Genomic DNA, 17,302 nt, shown 5'->3' on the forward strand with positions numbered 1-17,302 from the left:
CCCCCCCCTTTTACCCTGTATTTCTGGAATATGGTAATCATTCATGGAGATATTGGGCCATAGTATGGTAATCCATCAATCAAATTCATGGAGATATTGGGCCATGGTAGTTTTGGCATTAGGTAATTTTTTTTTTTCTTTTACAAGAAACAATTTTGATCACGTGTAAAATTAACAAAAAGGGTGTAAATTCCATGACAACTACAAAATACTTTTTCAGTTGGTTAAAAGAGAGCATAACTATATGAAGCAAAGAGGTTAGACAATTTACCCCACAAAATATCATAATAAATAATAAGGTCGAAGAACACTTCCAAAGTGTTGTTTCAAAAAGACTCTTTGGTTTCTTTCCTTCCGAAGGACCAACAAATACTAACCTTTGGTATAGGGTACAATGGCTACAGCAAATACAAGCCTGGAGACATTGTGCATAGTTCTTTCTTATTGTGTCGGCAGATGGGGCACTTGGATTCAAATTCTTTGACTCCCTTTGTCATGCATTCCCAATCCATGTCTCTTGCGAACAGTTTATCTGTTTTTAGTTCCTGTTGGATGTCTTTCCACAAATTTTAAGTGGTGTTCTTGCCACAACATTTTAATAATATGGAACTTTTTGGCAAATTTACCTTTGAAAGGGCTAACACCATCAGCATGATAGCTTTTTATACGTGAAAGAAGATGTGGATTTCTTTTGGTTCAGTTGTATACATAGGTATGTGTATGTATACATATTTTGGCATAAGAGAATTTCATTGATGCATGAAATATTTCAAGAAAACAACCTTACAATAAAGGGCTTTTGCTGAGTCATATATATTGAGAGAGATTAATGACAAAACGTAGACCTAAGGCAGCAAGGAAAAAAAGGCTATTACTTCTGAAGGCTCATTAAATATTCTGAAGGTGCAAGATTCTTTGGTTGCTTTCAATCTACAAGGACAAAGAGTTACTGATCCAAAAAATTTGGCTTCATTCGTAAGCCCATGAACGCACAGGCATGATTCTTTGACAAACTGGGCATTGTGAGATAAAGATCAATTTTACCCAGCTGCTTGCACCGGAAACTTTTGGCAACAGAATATTGAAAGTTTTTTAAAAAACAGACAACATTGGTCCTAAAAAAGTAGGCATAAGTAGCTCAAATTGGATTATTGGGAAACAGAGAACTGCTCTTTCGCTCCTTATCATTTGTGTTGGTACTCAGTACCTATTAAATAAGTTGAGTACTACCTACTTCTAGGGAAGTTGGTGCTTTATGATATCAATTGTACAATCCTGTTGTTTTGTTATCTTCTAATAACTTTGAACACCAAGAGACAATACAAGAACGTTCCCCCCTTGCTTTCAAGGAATTTTTTGGAAAGGTGTACATTTGCGTTTCTTATGTGTGATAGCAGAAGGAATTTGTTAATTGGCAGTCGGATGTTTTGTCTGTTTAGCGCTATTGTATTTTTTTTTTTTTCTAATTTTCTTTTCTTCTTTTAGTTTTTATGTATTTCTCTCGTTCTCTTTAATTTTTTTCCTTCTGTGGAGTCCTTGTAAACACTAAAAATATCTTCTATGATTCAGATTGTTGATAGGCTTCATTGGTATATACAGAAAGGCGATACAGTAAGTCTATTATGCTCATTTGTATATTATTTAATATGTAGGAGTACAATGTATTATTGCTTTTTTCTTCGTACAATATATTCTTTACATCATTATGATGCTATATGTTACCCTAAATAGTTTTTAGATGTATAGTTTATAGAGCACTCTATAATCTGACAAAACGTGTGAGGTTGAATAGAAAATTATCAATATATATGATTCCTATTCCATTCACTAGAATCTCACATATATATATATATATATATATATATACATGTACGTATGTATTAAATATATGTATATATGTATGTACCTATGTATCTATGTATATAGATGTACATGAAAATTATAAATTAAAGAGCGATATTGGACAAATAACCAATGGTCACATAATTAAGCTAATTACATCATTATAGCCAAATGTACATGCTACAACTCTCCCCTCAAACTATAGCATATATGTTAGTCGTGCTTAACTGGTTATATCTGTAGTCTATTTGTGGTTCTTTATACCTTTGGGTAGATGTCTCCTAATTTCTTTCTAGTTTTTCTCACAAATTTTGTGGATACCAAGTTTTGCAGTTTTTTCATGGAAAAAATGGGACTTCATTGTATTTAGTTTGACAATAAAATGCTAGATTAGAAAGAATATGATATGGTGCTTGATATTGAAGCCCAATTTAAACAACAGTTGATATGTCTATATTACTTAACACACAGACTGTCATCACTTTGTTTCCTGATTCGACATTTAAACTATGAGAGCATCCTCCGCTTTTACTCTTTTTGAGATTACCTCAATGAAATTCTAGATTAACTCTTGTTGGGGGTTTTTTTGTTATTATTTTTCAGATTGCAAGGATTTGTTGCTTTCAGTTTGGGGTTATATAGTTTTTCTTTCAAAGAAAGTTTTAGCTTGTATTTTTCAATTATAAATGAATGACTGTGTTTTTGTTCTAAAAATAAAATTACTAATTTGTACTTGAAATTTCAGGTTTATGTCTAATAGGCTCATGAACTTAAAATAGTATCTTTATCCCCGGACCTTCAATCTTGTGTCTAATCAGTCTTTGAATTTTATAAGTGCAAAATAGACCCCCCAAACTTTCAATATTGAACACAGTAGGATCCTAAATTTTCAATTCTTTGTCTACTAGGTTTGTGATCTTTTTAAAAAAATGATAAAATAGGTTTAAGACCTGTTAGACATAAAATTGGAAGTTGGAGGACATAATAGACACAATTTTTAAATAGTTCAATGAAAAAAAAAACAATCACTTTTGTTCCTAACTTTTTGCAATTTTCTTAATTTTGAAATGTCCTATTTTTGTTTCTAGGATTTCATAAAAAATTGTAAATTGTTATTGCATTATCACAACAATTTCAGATTGCACCCAAGGGAAATTTTAAGCCGCCAATTTTCAAATTCGATATCATGCTTGATATATGTCACTTAAAACACAAGTATGCTTGAAACACAAGTAAGCAAGGTATGGGTAATTTTGTTGTCAAACCTATACAAAACTTAAGGTATAGGAAACTACTGACTGTAAGAAGGTGTGGCTGGCACTAATAGTTTGGATTTGCTCTGCATTTCTTTTATATTGAGCTCGTACCCAACTTTTCTTAATTTCTCAACATCTTCCAGCCTTGTAGGGGATGTTTGTGACACCAAAGGGATAACGTCTCCCAAATTGATGTTGTGGCCACTTTAAATACTGGTGGCATCGTTTGTTTGTCTCACAAAATGATCGGAGATTTCTTTTTGGGTTCTAGTAATGTTTTTCGTAGATCTTTATTTTGCAACCCACCTGTGTTCCTGCCAATTTTATGATCGCATCATGTTAATGTTTCTGTTTCATTTTTATTTTTTGTCATAATTGAGTCTTGCTGCATACTAAAGTTTTTCCCATAAACAGATAGTGGATTTCTGCTGCGGTGCTAATGATTTTAGCATTTTAATGAAGAAAAAACTTGATGAGACGGGTAAACCATGCTCGTACAGAAACTTTGACTTTATTCCACCGAAGGTATGCCAACCCAAACTTTTACATTTTAAGTATGTTGAAGTCATATCTGTTGTCAACTTTATTAAGCTGTATGGATACAACATGGCGTTATTTTAATGCTGATTTGGATGTGTTCTTAGGGAAAAAGGGTAAAAGGATGTCATAAAATTATTAAAATGAACATTATGTTGCTTTATGGATAATGTGCGTTGATTTTACTTTATCAAGGCATTTACTCGTACTCTCATGATTGCCAGTTATTTGTTTACTATTGACTTTGGAACTCTTTTGCTCAATGAGATTGCTTCTTTTAGCATCTGTTATGAGACTTTTGCGCTTCTTTTCATCTCAGTGGCCTGGACCTTGATTTCTACATTTTATAAAGTTTGTTGTGCATCTTGATTGCCGGATATTGTTCATGGCTATTCTTGCAGAATGATTTCAATTTTGAGAGAAGGGATTGGATGACTGTGCAACCCAAGGAATTGCCTAAAGGATCTCAATTGGTGAGAACAATTGCCCTCGTGTTTGCTTTTTGAAGATATGTTTTAAAGAAGTTTTTAAGTAAATTTTATAAATATAAAATGTCAATGGATGAATTAATTTATTTTCATTAGTAAGCATGGTAGATCTTAATAATCTTTAATTCAAGTGAGATATTAACTACTTTTGACTTATTAAGTATACAGAGGGATGAATTTTCTTCGTATGTAGTTTGAATTGAAAATTATTGACTTTTAAAATATTACATTCCTACAAGATTATTTGGCTTGTACTTTATCATTCAAATTAAATAAAAAGGTTGGTGACATATTTAAATCAGTAATTCTAGGATAAGGGATTTGAAGGGCTTTTGCTATATTTTGTTCGATGTCAATGCGTAATTAATAGAACATTGATTTATATATGATGGCATACATGTTTGGATCTCTGTGGCTTATAATAAAATGTAGCTGACTGCCTCCCTCGTACCTCGCAAGAGTAGATCATGGGGCTAAATCCTCCATTTGGAGTTAAAGCTGCTTTGGCAAACAAGTTCGTTGATAAGGCTCTCGAGTTTAAGCCAAAGCTCGTTATTCTTATTGTTCCTCCTGAAACCGAGAGGTAATGGTGGTCGGTTTCACCTCGGCATATCTTAGCACTTCCTTAGATGTTGTATGGAAACAAAGCACTTGATGACATTTTTGATGACTCGTATTATATTTTCTACTGTAGGTTGGATAAAAAAAAGACTCCTTATGACCTGGTTTGGGAGGATAATGAGTTTTTGTCAGGAAAGGTATTGCAATTAGCAAGATCCTGTTGCAGTTTCTTGTATGTTATTGAGATAGGACTCTGATTCCCTTTTTTCCTTCTCAGTCATTTTATCTTCCTGGATCTGTCAATGCAAAAGACAAGCAGATGGATCAGTGGAATGTCAGGCCACCTGTGCTCTATTTGTGGAGTCGTCGTGACTGGGCCGATAAACACAAAGACATAGCACAAGAGCACGACCATCTCCGCCCCCGGAAACAAGAGGAATCAGAAAAAGAGAAGACTTCTGATACCTCAAGGGTGAGGCAACCAGAGGAATCTGAAAAGGGAAAGAGTTCTGATTTGTCTAGGCTAAGGCAAAAAGAGGATTCAGGAATGGGATTAGGATCTGAAACCTCAAGGCCAAATCAAATGGAGTCGGAAAAGGGCCGAAGCTCCAAAACTTCTGATGATCATATTCATCTCAATGATACATTCCTGTTGGAATCTGTAATGTCAGCAGATGAACCAGAAGATTCCAAGAGTGGATCGGTCTCCTGTGACGTTCATAAAAATGGGTCCATGAAAGCATCGAAGAGGGATAACGACAGAGAGAGTCATGACAGTCGAGACCGCCGTACTAATCTGTCTCCTGAGGCTCCAAGAAAGAGGCAGCGTTTCGAAGAAATACCTAGAAGAGGTGATGGTGAGACATCAGAAGAGAGCCGACGTGATGGTAAAAGGCCTTCTCCAAATGTGAGTGATCGTAGATCCTCGTTGGCTGGTTTATTGTCCAGTTCTGAGGTGGGAGGGATTGGACATCAGCAGTCGGGGTCGACTAAGCCTGGTTTCGATGCTAACTTCCAAGCTGCTAATAAAGCAGCAGCACGAACTAGCGTAACTAACGACGTTGCTCGATATGCTGCTGTGGGAGGAATTGGACATCAGCAGTCGGGGTCGACTATGCCTGGCCAGAATGCCAACTTCCAAGCTGCTAATGAAGCAGCACGAAGTAGCGCAACAAACGACATTGCTCGATATGCTGCTGTGGGAGGGATTGGACATCAGCAGTTGGGGTCGACTGTGCCTGGCCAGAATGCCAACTTCAGAGCTGCTTATGATGCAGCACGGACCAGCTCGACGGATGCCATTGCGAGAAAGTACAACCAGGAGCCTCATCTAATTGGGACAAGTGGATGGTCAAACAATACAAGCCTCAGTTCTGAAATTGGGTCTAGACACTTTGAGGACCGTATCATCGATCAAATGGGACGACATGCTGATGGCCTTAATTATGCACCCTACACTACTGGGCACAACGCATACACGAGGGACTTAGAAATACGATCACAACTTCGTCGTTACGGGAATATGGATACCGATAATTTAAGAAGCAATTATCAAGCTGGACCTGAACCTGGGTATATTAACAGGATTGGGTCATTCCCACCTACCTATGGGCATCTGGGTACGCCCTCTGAACCATCTCACTGGATGAACACTTCAGCAACGCAACGATACATGCCTCGACTCGATGAGTTGAACCACACCAGATTGGCAGGAATGGGCGCTGGGCATCAGATGAATGGCAGTGGCACTATCGACCCGAGATCTCACCTGCCCCCTGGTTTCAGGGGTGCGCCACAGGGGTTCGCTTCTGGTCCTCAGTACCCATATTCAAACCAGAATTCTGCTGGCTGGCTTAACGAGTAGGCTGCACCTGCACCCGCACCCGCACCCGCACCCTACTCTAAATCTTGCTCACCTTACAGCAACTGTAATGCTTTTTTTGGCCAAGAAACTATTACTGGATGGATGCTGTACATGACCGTGTATTAACTACAATATAATTATAAATACTAATAATTAAAATTTCTAACTTATTTTGCAGTCTATAAACAATTTAATTTTGAATATTTAAGGAATTGATTTTAAATTGGGTCAGCTCAGTTGTTCTAATGAGACCCATATTTAACCTTGGAAGATTAATGGTGGGAGTGTAGGTGGAAATATAATATTAATTAAAATGTTAATCATTTACCTTAAAAAATGATTATGAAAAATATAAATAAATAAATAAAGATATGAGTAACATAATAAATATAGAAAAATATAAATAAATAAATAAATAAAGATATGAGTAACATAATAAATATAGAGAGAACGAAACTTCATAGAGGGGTAAATTTGTAAAAACAAAAAACAATAAACAAGAAATTCTAAATTCATCTTGATTTTTGCTTCTAAATTTAATAGATATTGTTTGGTTTGCTTTCGTTTACCTCTCTTCACCGCCGAAGATTGATACCCTCTATTTGCTCTAATTGAGTAGAAGTATACAGAGCTTGGGTTAGGTTGGGTTGGTGACCGGAACAACCTAAATAAAGTTCACAACTCAATCCAACCCAACACTATATTTTCGAATCGGGGCTGTGAATTTCCTTTTCTAATTATTTTGTAAAAAGTCGTACTTATCCGCATATATATTACAAACTAAACTCTCGTAAAATTCAAATTTCAAACATTCACAAGTTAATACACCACTGACATCCATATAATTAATACGTCTAATAAAAAATAATTTTCCTATGAGATTTTTTTTTAACCTAATAAAATAATATATTAAAAACTACTATAAATTACTCTATGTATATTATCCAATTATTAAACAAATGACTGCATATTTTGCTAAATAGGACCGAGATTATATTCTTCGTCCCCACTTTTGTCTTGCTAAATACCCGTTTTGTCTTGTATCACTTTAAATATGGAAGACTATGTTGTAATATATTAAACATGGTACGTTTTTTCTCTGGGAAATTTCACTCTGATTTTCACAAAATGAAATAAAAGGAACCGACTAGGGGATTTAGTTTTAATAATAATTTTGATTATTTTATTTACCATTTAATGTTAAAAACATTTCTTTCCAACATCGACCGCACTTGAAAAATATTAAGGAAGGAGAATGAAAGATTACGAGCCTTGTTTTAGGATGGCAACTGTGCTTCTTCTCGATTAGAGAAGTAAAACAGGGAGTGCACGTTATAACCTTCAAATAGTTGGTGATCGACATTCTATATCATAACCTTCAAATAATTTAATTGAATTTTCTTATCGATAATACTAACTTTTCTCAAAATGCAGACGCGTCCGTTTATATAATTAAATATTAAAAAAAGTAAAATAAAAAAATGAAATTAATATTTAAAAAAAAATAGTTTATTGGATCTCAAGGATTAGATATTGACAGATACAACTCATAAATGGTTTGAAAAAAGTAATAAATAATTAAATAAAATAAAATTTAAAAAATTTAATTTACCAAAATATTTTAGGATAAACATGGTTTTATCTGTGTCGTTTTGATCCCCTCCATCTTCCTCGCAACGAAAATGGCAGATGGCCATTCAACACTACCACCGACCTCCGCCGCCGGAAACCTAATGGACGGCGAACTATCCAGCCTCCTCCAGGTATGGTCCATTGCCATTGCTCTCATTTGCTATTCTTACTATGTAGCTTCCAAAATCGCTAAGGGACTTCCCCGGCTCCTCTCTCTCTTCCCCGTCCTCTTCATCTTCCTCCTCCTTCCTCTCAATCTCCACTCCTTCCATTTCGGCGGTCCGACTGCCTTCTTCCTCGCTTGGCTCGGCAACTTCAAACTCCTCCTCTTCGCCTTCGATCTCGGTCCTCTCACCTACTTGCCACTCCCAAGCCTCCTCCACTTCGCCGCCGTGCTCTGCCTTCCGATCAAGATCAAGAAGCAAAAACATCCTGAAGAATCTAAGAATCGAAGAATCGTAGAGCCGATTGTTCTTTCCGTCAAGATTTTGCTTCTAGCGATTATCATTCGGCTTTACAGTTACCGAAATCGTATGAATCCAGCGATGATTTTCGTTCTTTACTGTCTCCATATGTACATCGGCATCGAAATCGTTCTCGCTCTGTGTTCACTTCCATCGAGAGCGATGATTGGAGAGCCGATCGAACCGCAGTTCAACAAGCCGTATCTCTCCACGTCGCTTCAGGATTTTTGGAGTCGTCGATGGAATCTCATGGTTCCAAGTATTCTACGCCCGGCCGTATACGATCCCACCCGTTCCTTAACTTCCCGCATTTTCCGGCCCAAGTGGGCCCAATTTCTGGCCATGGTGGTTACGTTTGCTGTCTCTGGCCTTATGCACGAGTTGATGTATTATTACTTCACACGTGTCGCTCCCACATGGGAAGTCACGTGGTTCTTTGTCCTGCACGGCGTGTGCACTGCGGCGGAGGTGGCGGCGAAGGCTGCGGTGACGGGCCGGAAAATACGATGGCGGGTTCCCCGGGTGTTGTCGGGGCCGATGACGGTGGGGTTTTTGATAGCGACGGCGAGGTGGCTGATGTTCCCTCAGCTGATTCGAAATGGCGTTGTTGAGAGCACAATCGGTGAGTATTATGTTCTAGTCAACTTTATGAAAGACAAATTTGTTTGAACAATTTTAGAAAAAAAAAATGTTTTTTTTTAATGCTTTCAATTGTAATGATGTAATTAATCAATTTTGTTTTTTTTATTTATTTTGTATTTTAAAAATTAGTTTCACTTTAATAATTTTTATTTTAACATTTTATTTGTTGACCTTAATAAGTTACGATAGTGATTTAAATGTGGTATGTCTTTATCTAATATGCCAACTGTGATAATTTCACGAGTAATGACGGTTACTAAAATCAAATAATTATTAAATGTTTGAAATATTTGTTTTATCATAAAATAGATAGGAATGAAAAGAAAAAAAATTACAAATGATTTAACATTAATTTAGACTTTCTCTATTTTTTTATTATTTATTTTATTTGGGTAGGTATTAAATAATAAATTTAATCTTAGAAATTGAAATTTTAAATAAAAATATATATTATTTAATTAAATTTATAAATATAAATTATTTCAAAGAAAGAATCTCAAGTTTAAATTTTTAAGAAATATTTTCAATATTAAGTAAAAATATTAAAAGCAAAAACGAGTGAAATTGGAAACCCGTGAACGAGTATAAATAAGAAGATTTGACATCGATATTTACAAAAAAAAATGTCCATCAATATTATATTTTGTTGATATATCTGTAAAATTAAAATCTTGATGTCGATATTTATCATAAAATAAAATAAGTTAAGAGCGGGATCTTAGCATTAAAGTTAATAAAAATGTTTGGATTTCCTTATCTTATATTTAAAATAAAATTTAAAAAATACTTTTATAATTAGTTTTGAATGGAAACCTCTAATATTTTATTTTAAAAACATCATTTATCTCTAAAAAAATATATTTCAAAATTATAACTTTTATAAATAAAAAATAAAAAGGACAATTTTTTTAAAAAACCTTAAAAAATCCAACTTTTTTGTTCAAAGATATTTTTTTGAAATATTATTAAAAATTTAAGGATAATTTTGAAATAAAATAGATACATTAGAGTTTTTTTTTTTTATTTTTAAATTTAAGTGTATTATTAAATCTTTTAAAAATTCAATGATATTTTTCCGCTACTATTTTTATTAATTTAGCCTAAGTTTGATAATAAATTTTGAAATAAAACTTTAATCGAGTTTTTTCAAATTATTTTTAGTACCAATTGTAATTAGCTACTAATGGGTATTAATTAATTAATTTATAAACTCTTAATTATAAATTATTATGTTATACAAAAATTAAATAAGTTTATAAAGTGAAATATTTTATTTTTCAATATATTTCGATAATTTCAATCAAAGAAAAAGACGTAAATAACTTTCATTTCACATACCCCGCCGCCGCCTTACATTCCCCAATAACTGCAGCCACCACGCCAGTCTTCAACAGCGGCGGAAAGAACAACCACGCGGCGGTGATCACCACAAACGCCAACGTCAACGGCCCGGCAACCGCCCAATGAAGCCGCCAATTTTCTCCCAACGCCATCTTCACCCAAAATTCCACCACCACACAAACCCCATGAAGCACAAAAAACCCAGTGACTGTTGACTCTGGCAAATCGGATGTCGACGGAAAAAATTGGCCGAAGGTTTCTTCGAAGGAAAAATTAGCGGAAGTAAAAGGAGAGAGAGAGAGAGAGATTCGCTGGTAATGCTGAAGACTCGATATTTTTTATTTTACATCCGTTGAATGGTTTAAATAATAAATCTAATTACAAAAATAGAAAAACCAAATATACACAAATAGAATAAGTGGACGAAGACTCCGCCACTCTGCCAAAACAATGGCCCCTAGAATCACGCTCCTCCATTCGCGTGAACTCATATGTTTTTTACAAACCTAACTAAATAAGGCAGAGCTTTTATTTAACAATCTCCTCCTAAAAGCTGTACCTTATTATTTGAACTCCGATCTTTGAGCGTAGTTCTTCAAATTTCACCCGCGCCAGGGATTTGGTGAAAATGTCTCCAAGTTGTTCCTCTGTTCGGATGAAATCAATTTTGATGAGCCCTCGATCTGCACATTCTCGAATGTAGTGGAATCTGATTTCTATGTGCTTGCTCCGGTCGTGCAAAACTGGATTTTTGATCAGGGAGATCGTAGCTTTGTTGTCTATGTATAGCATTGGTGGATCGCTTTCTCTCCCGATGATTTCTTCCATTAGTCGTGCAAGCCAGATCCCTTGAGTTGCTGCCATCGAAGCGGCGATGTATTCTGCTTCGCAGGAAGACAAAGCAACTACCTTCTGTTTTGTTGATTGCCAGCAGATCGCGCCGCCTGAGAGAAAGTAGATCATTCCGCTGGTGCTCTTACGATCATCAACGTCACCGGCCATATCACTATCGCTGTAGCCGACCAGTTTGAGTTTCTCCTTTTCGCTCCCAGCGCAGTATCTTACGCCCCAGTCTCTGGTTCCGGCTACATAGCGCAGGATGCGCTTGACAGCCACTAGATGCTCCTCCCTAGGTGCTTCCATAAACCTACTCACATATCCAACAGAATAAGCAAGATCAGGACGAGAGTTTACCAGATAGCGCAGACTCCCGACAATGCTGCGGTAATTGGTGGAGTCGACTGTCGTCGTAGTGCCGGCCTTCCTTAGTTGAAGTCGGGCCTCCATTGGCGTCCTGGTAGGATTACTGTCCACAAGCCCAGTTGTGTCCAGCAGCTTTCTCGCGTATGCACTTTGGCAGATGGAGATGCCGGAAGAGTTCTGTTGCACTTCGATGCCGAGGTAGTAGCTGAGCACACCGAGATCGCTCATCTCGAAGTTTTTCGACATCTCCTTCTTGAACCTTCCGAGGACTCCCACGTCGCCTCCAGTGATTATGAGGTCGTCGACGTACACTCCCACGATCAGTCGCTTTTTGCCGTGGCCGTACGTGTACATGCCATGCTCAGAGGCACAACGTTTGAAATTCAGTGACAGTAGGGTACTGTCGAGCTTCGCGTTCCAGGCTCGTGGGGCTTGTCGAAGCCCGTAGAGTGCTTTGTGCAGGCGCAGTACCTTATTAGGGTTGTCGTTATCCAGGAAGCCAGGTGGTTGTCGAACATAGACGGTCTCCTTCAACTCTCCGTTAAGGAAAGCAGACTTTACGTCCATATGGTGAACCTCCCAAGAGTGATGTGCTGCAATTGCCAGCAGGAAACGAACGGATTCTAACCTTGCTACTGGCGCAAATACCTCTTCGAAATCCACTCCTTGCTTCTGGACGTAGCCCTTCGCCACCAGACGAGCCTTGTGCTTCACAACTTCTCCTTTTTCGTTGCGCTTCAGTTTGAAGACCCATTTGAGCCCTATGGCTCGGTGTCCCGGTGGCATATCCTCCAGACTCCACGTCTGGTTCTCAGTGATGGATGTCATCTCCTCCTGCATTGCCTTCCGCCAGCACGGGTTCTTTTCTGCTTCGGCGAAGGTGTTTGGTTCATCTGCACTGACGGCATGTAGTTCGGCCACTTCCTCGAGCTCGCGCGCTGCTAGTCCAGGTGGTTCACCTCCTCCCACTAGGTCATCCATCCTCCGGTACCTAGCCTCCAGATCAGTATCGTGATCGGCATCCAGCGTCGAATCCGCAGTCCGTGGTGTTGCGAATTCCACTGGTTCAGGTGGTGCACCTGCTGGCGGCGGTGACGTCTCCTGATGCTGGGCTCCTCCTTCTTCAGGCTCAGTGACGAGGTACTCCACCGTGAATTGATTTGGATTACGGTCTGCCTCGATCACGTCATTCCACTGCCAGAAGGTGCTTTCGTCGAAGACGACGTCGCGAGACACGTGAGCTCGCCCCCCCACAGGATCATAGAGTCTGTACGCCTTGCTCCCGGGTTCGTAGCCGATGAAGACGACCTTCAGCCCCCTGGGATCGAGCTTGGCGAGATGGGGACGTGTTACCTTCATGTATGCGACGCAGCCGAACACGCGAAAATGATGTACTGTTGGTTTTTTGTTGTACCAGGCTTCATATGGCGTCTTCCCGTCGAGGCTTCGGGTTGGTGACCGATTGAGGAGATAGACAGCCGTCATTACTGCCTCTCCCCAGAATCTCCCAGGCATCCCGGCCGTCACCAACAATGACCTCGCTGTCCCGACAATGGTCTGATTTCGGCGCTCTACCACTCCGTTCTGTTGGGGGGAGTAGGGCGCCGTTAGGTGCCGTTGTATGCCGACCTCATCGCAGTACTTACTGAAACTTGCCGAGGTGAATTCTCCGCCACGGTCTGTGCGCAGCACTCGCATCTTCTTCTCACATTCGGCCTCCGCTCGCGCTTTAATGCGCTTAACCGCCTCTGCCGCCTCACTTTTCGCTTGCAGCAAAGTCAGCCACATGAAGCGGCTTTTGTCATCGACTAACAGGAGGAAGAGACTCTTACCGCCTGGGGTCGCCGGCTTGATGGGCCCGCAAGTATCGCCGTGTACAAGCTCCAATGGCTCATCGGCTCGGTAGGCTGTTCGAGACGGAAAGGGTGTGCGCCTCTGTTTGCCGATGAGGCACCCGTCGCACAGCTTGTTCACGCCTTTGATTTCTGGCAAGCCGTGCACCAACTCCTTCTTCTGTAACTTTTCTAGGGCAGGAAAGTTTAAGTGTCCGTACCTTGCGTGCCACCTCCAAGATACCTCTTCGGTCTTGGCCGAGAGGCTAACGGGTTGGTCTATCTCTAACTCCAGGATGTAAAGACGGTTTGTGGTTCGTCTTGCCTGCGTGAGCAGCCGTCGTTGATTATCGCAGATTTTCAGTAGTCCGCGCTCGATGGAAATGAAGCAGCCTGTCTCATCGAGCTGACCCAGGCTCACAAGGTTAGCCTTGAGCCTCGGGATGAAGTAGACGTCGGTCAGCTTGCGATGCTCGCCTCCCTTACTGACGAACAGGATGGTGCCGCGCCCTTCGATCTCGACGACGGAGCCGTCGCCGAATTTCACCGTCCCACGGATCCCCGAGTCGAGCTCGGAGAACGCAGATCTAGCCCCGGTCATATGGTTTGTTGCCCCTGTGTCAAGGATCCATTGCTGGTGCTCGTGTTGCTCGTCCCTTTCGCCGATCTGAGCGAACACTCGCTCCTCCTCCAGTTGAATTGGCTCCCCAGTTGGTGCCAGCTTTGCTACGCCCAACTGGAGCTCTTTCTTGGGTTCAAGATCGTCGTCGGAGTTGGAATCGAAATTGGGGACGCATGCGGTTACCATGAAGAGAGCTGGCTCGTCCTCCTCGGATTGAGCCACATGGGCCTGGGCCTTTTCGGCCTTCTCCTTATTCCTCAGCTTGCTCCAGCAATTTCTGCCCAGGTGTCCTCTCTTCCCACAGTTCGAGCAATGGATCGGCCTGCCATTGGTCGACTCCTTCTTTTGATTCTCATCTTTCCCGCGCGTGCGCCCGTGGGACATCCATGGCTTCTTACCGCCTTTGCGGCTGGAGGAGGACCCGTTGCTCTCGCCGGTGTTGTCGCGGAGCTTTAGGCGTGCAAGCCATTCCTCCTCCGTGAGGAGTAGACGGCCCTCCTTGTCAACAGCTGAAGTGATATTCTTCTTCCGCTGCTCGACGTTACGTAGTCTTCCGGTCACCTCTTCCACTGTTAGGTCGTTCACGTCAAGCAATGTCTCGATTGAAATCGCGACTTGCTCGAGGTGATCGGGAACGACCTGCAACATCTTCTTCACGATTTCTGTCTCGCTGATGCCACCACCGAGGGTGGTGATGCTGTTGGCGAGCCCCGTGATCCGCATTGAAAAATCATCGACGGATTCGCCGTCCTTAAAGCGAATCTCCGAGAGCTCCTTTCGCAGTTGCTCGATGTTGGATTCCCGCACTCGCTGTACACCGACCCGACGGGATTTGATTCCCTCCCAGGCCGATTGTGCGGTGCGCTTGGTGGAAAGAGAAGCCAGCATCTCTGGGGGCACAGATCGTAATATGGCGGCGAACGCCAGCCGATCCTCCCGGTACTCGATTGTTTCTCCTTCCTCTGGCTCGACAGCGTGCCATAACCCTTGCGCCTGTAGGTTAACACGCATCAACAAGGCCCACTCGTTGTAGTTGGACCTTGTCAACATCGGGTACTGAACGACGGCGGTCGTTGTCTCTCTGATCACTCGCTCAACAACTACTCGACGCCCGTCATCACGATGTCGGCCACGGCCTCTTCGTGGTGGTGATGGAGATGCCGGCACTTGGCGGCGTGGAGGAGTGAGCGAGCCTGCTTGAGATGGGCCCCACGATGTATTTATTTTTGTGCTTTGCATTTTCTTCTACTCGAACCTAAGACCTGTGTGTTATTAGATCGACGCTCTAACCACTTGAGCTATTCAACTTGATTGTTGATAGGTTGGCTCTTCTGTGATGGTATACTACCGATCGCTTCAACCAGGCTCTGATACCACTTGTTGACTCTGGCAAATCGGATGTCGACGGAAAAAATTGGCCGAAGGTTTCTTCGAAGGAAAAATTAGCGGAAGTAAAAGGAGAGAGAGAGAGAGATTCGCTGGTAATGCTGAAGACTCAATATATTATTTTACATCCGTTGAATGGTTTAAATAATAAATCTAATTACAAAAATAGAAAAACCAAATATACACAAATAGAATAAGTGGACGAAGACTCCGCCACTCTGCCAAAACAATGGCCCCTAGAATCACGCTCCTCCATTCGCGTGAACTCATATGTTTTTTACAAACCTAACTAAATAAGGCAGAGCTTTTATTTAACAGTGACCTCCCAAGTCGGAATCGCTCCGGTGACATAGTAAAACACCAGCTCATGCATCAGCCCCGACACCACAAACGTCGCAAACACCGCCACAACCGCCGCTCTTCGCCGCCCCACAACGCCGCTCACGGCGGCCCTAACCGGCAAAAATACAGACCATCTCAAAGTATTCGAAACCAACAAGTTCCATCTCCTCCCCCAAAAATCCCGGAGCGACGTCGCCAAATACGGCTCGTTCGACGGCGGTTCGAGCTCGATTCCAAAACCCCATCTCACAAACGTATTACAAATACCCAAAACAACATCAATAAACAAATACAGAGACACGCAGTAAAAACAGAGCATAGTATTCGGGGACAGATTTTGGGCGAAATCATCGCCGGCGACCAAGACGGCGAAGAGAAACCCCTTCGCCGGCAGATTGAGCGGCAATTTGGGGGAATCGATGGTCTTCAACGGTGGATCCGTGGGTTTTTGAGGATTTTGAGGATCTGGGTCGTACTGATTTTGCTTGATTCTGATCGGGTAACAAGCGATTGAGACGAACAGAGGAAATGACAATGGTGGGTCGGAAAATAGAGGGCCGGAATCGAAGCAGAACAGAAGGAGCTTGAAGGAGGCGAGCCAGGTGATGAAGAAGGCGACGATTCCGGCGAGGAGGAGGGAGGAGAGAGGGAGAGGGAGGAGGGTGTAGAGAGAGAGGATTGGGAGGAGAGAGAGAAGCCTTGGCAGACCTTTGGGGAGTTTTGAGGAGATGAAGTAGGAGTAGAGTAAAGAGGCAAGAACGGCGGCGGAGATTTTGAGTAAGGTGTAGAGATCCGCCGCCATGGGAGGGATTTTGGAGCTTTGATTTTGTTACAGAGACGAGGGATTCATTGGGGGAGGAAAATGCCCTTAAGATGTTGAATTTTAACATTTCCATAAATGTCCACCTCTCCTTTCAAATTTCTACCAAATTTTCACATATAGGTTGTGTTAAGGATAGTTGACCGTTCATTAAGGCAAATATCTAGATATTTGCCTTACATTACGTGTTACCATATTTTCTCTTTTACTAAATGCAAATATATTGTATTCATTTATTATTCTTTCCTTTTATCGCTATTTCCTTATTATTTGTAATTTACCTTATTTCTGTATTCTGTAAATGATTATAAATAAGAGAACTCTCACCACCATTTGGGCGTGGTGGATTAATCAAACATTAACATGGTATCAGAGCCCTTTCGGTTTAACAACCCTGATCCTTTCTTCTCTATGGCTTCCGAATCTTGTTATCATCTTCTTCCTTTCAATACTCTAATCCATATGATCAC

General features: G+C 40.8%; 3 protein-coding genes across 7 annotated transcripts in view; 2 read left to right on the forward strand and 1 right to left on the reverse strand.

The window, feature by feature from the left end:
* The window catches only part of LOC111480505 (protein ENHANCED DOWNY MILDEW 2), an 18,623-nt gene extending 11,905 nt beyond the window's left edge, over positions 1-6,718 (forward strand). For all 5 annotated transcript variants that reach the window (XM_023125586.1, XM_023125587.1, XM_023125584.1 and 2 more), the window contains 6 exons: positions 1,570-1,611; positions 3,513-3,623; positions 4,037-4,108; positions 4,588-4,706; positions 4,818-4,881; positions 4,962-6,718. In XM_023125586.1, the coding sequence (XP_022981354.1) occupies positions 1,570-1,611; positions 3,513-3,623; positions 4,037-4,108; positions 4,588-4,706; positions 4,818-4,881; positions 4,962-6,548 (1,995 nt within the window). In that variant the 3' untranslated portion in view covers positions 6,549-6,718. The remainder of the gene's footprint in view (positions 1-1,569; positions 1,612-3,512; positions 3,624-4,036; positions 4,109-4,587; positions 4,707-4,817; positions 4,882-4,961) is intronic.
* A 1,442-nt stretch (positions 6,719-8,160) lies between these two features.
* LOC111480612 (probable long-chain-alcohol O-fatty-acyltransferase 5) lies at positions 8,161-9,333 on the forward strand. The gene has a single exon (XM_023125754.1). The coding sequence runs from the start codon at positions 8,231-8,233 to the stop codon at positions 9,311-9,313; it is 1,083 nt and encodes a 360-aa protein (XP_022981522.1). The 5' UTR covers positions 8,161-8,230; the 3' UTR covers positions 9,314-9,333.
* Positions 9,334-10,588: 1,255 nt separating this feature from the next.
* LOC111480619 (probable long-chain-alcohol O-fatty-acyltransferase 5) lies at positions 10,589-16,900 on the reverse strand. Its single transcript, XM_023125762.1, has 2 exons — positions 15,993-16,900; positions 10,589-10,836 (listed from the first exon to the last, which is right to left on the reverse strand). Exons 1-2 carry the CDS (start codon positions 16,812-16,814, stop codon positions 10,612-10,614), a joined length of 1,047 nt encoding a protein of 348 aa, XP_022981530.1. The 5' UTR covers positions 16,815-16,900; the 3' UTR covers positions 10,589-10,611.
* Between the last annotated feature and the right edge of the window lie 402 nt (positions 16,901-17,302).

This window comes from Cucurbita maxima, unplaced genomic scaffold (genome assembly GCF_002738345.1).
Source record: "Cucurbita maxima cultivar Rimu unplaced genomic scaffold, Cmax_1.0 Cma_Scf00006, whole genome shotgun sequence".
NCBI classification, from domain to species: Eukaryota; Viridiplantae; Streptophyta; class Magnoliopsida; order Cucurbitales; family Cucurbitaceae; genus Cucurbita; species Cucurbita maxima.

Bases quoted from the DNA above. Each gene is read 5' to 3' on its own strand.
- LOC111480612 (XM_023125754.1), top strand. From the start codon at position 8,231: ATGGCAGATGGCCATTCAACACTACCACCGACCTCCGCCGCCGGAAAC.
- LOC111480619 (XM_023125762.1), bottom strand. From the start codon at position 16,814: ATGGCGGCGGATCTCTACACCTTACTCAAAATCTCCGCCGCCGTTCTT. The intron at 10,837-15,992 runs GTCACTGTTAAA...CCAGAGTCAACA, and splicing joins GAGCGATTCCGACTTGGGAG to GTCACTGGGTTTTTTGTGCT.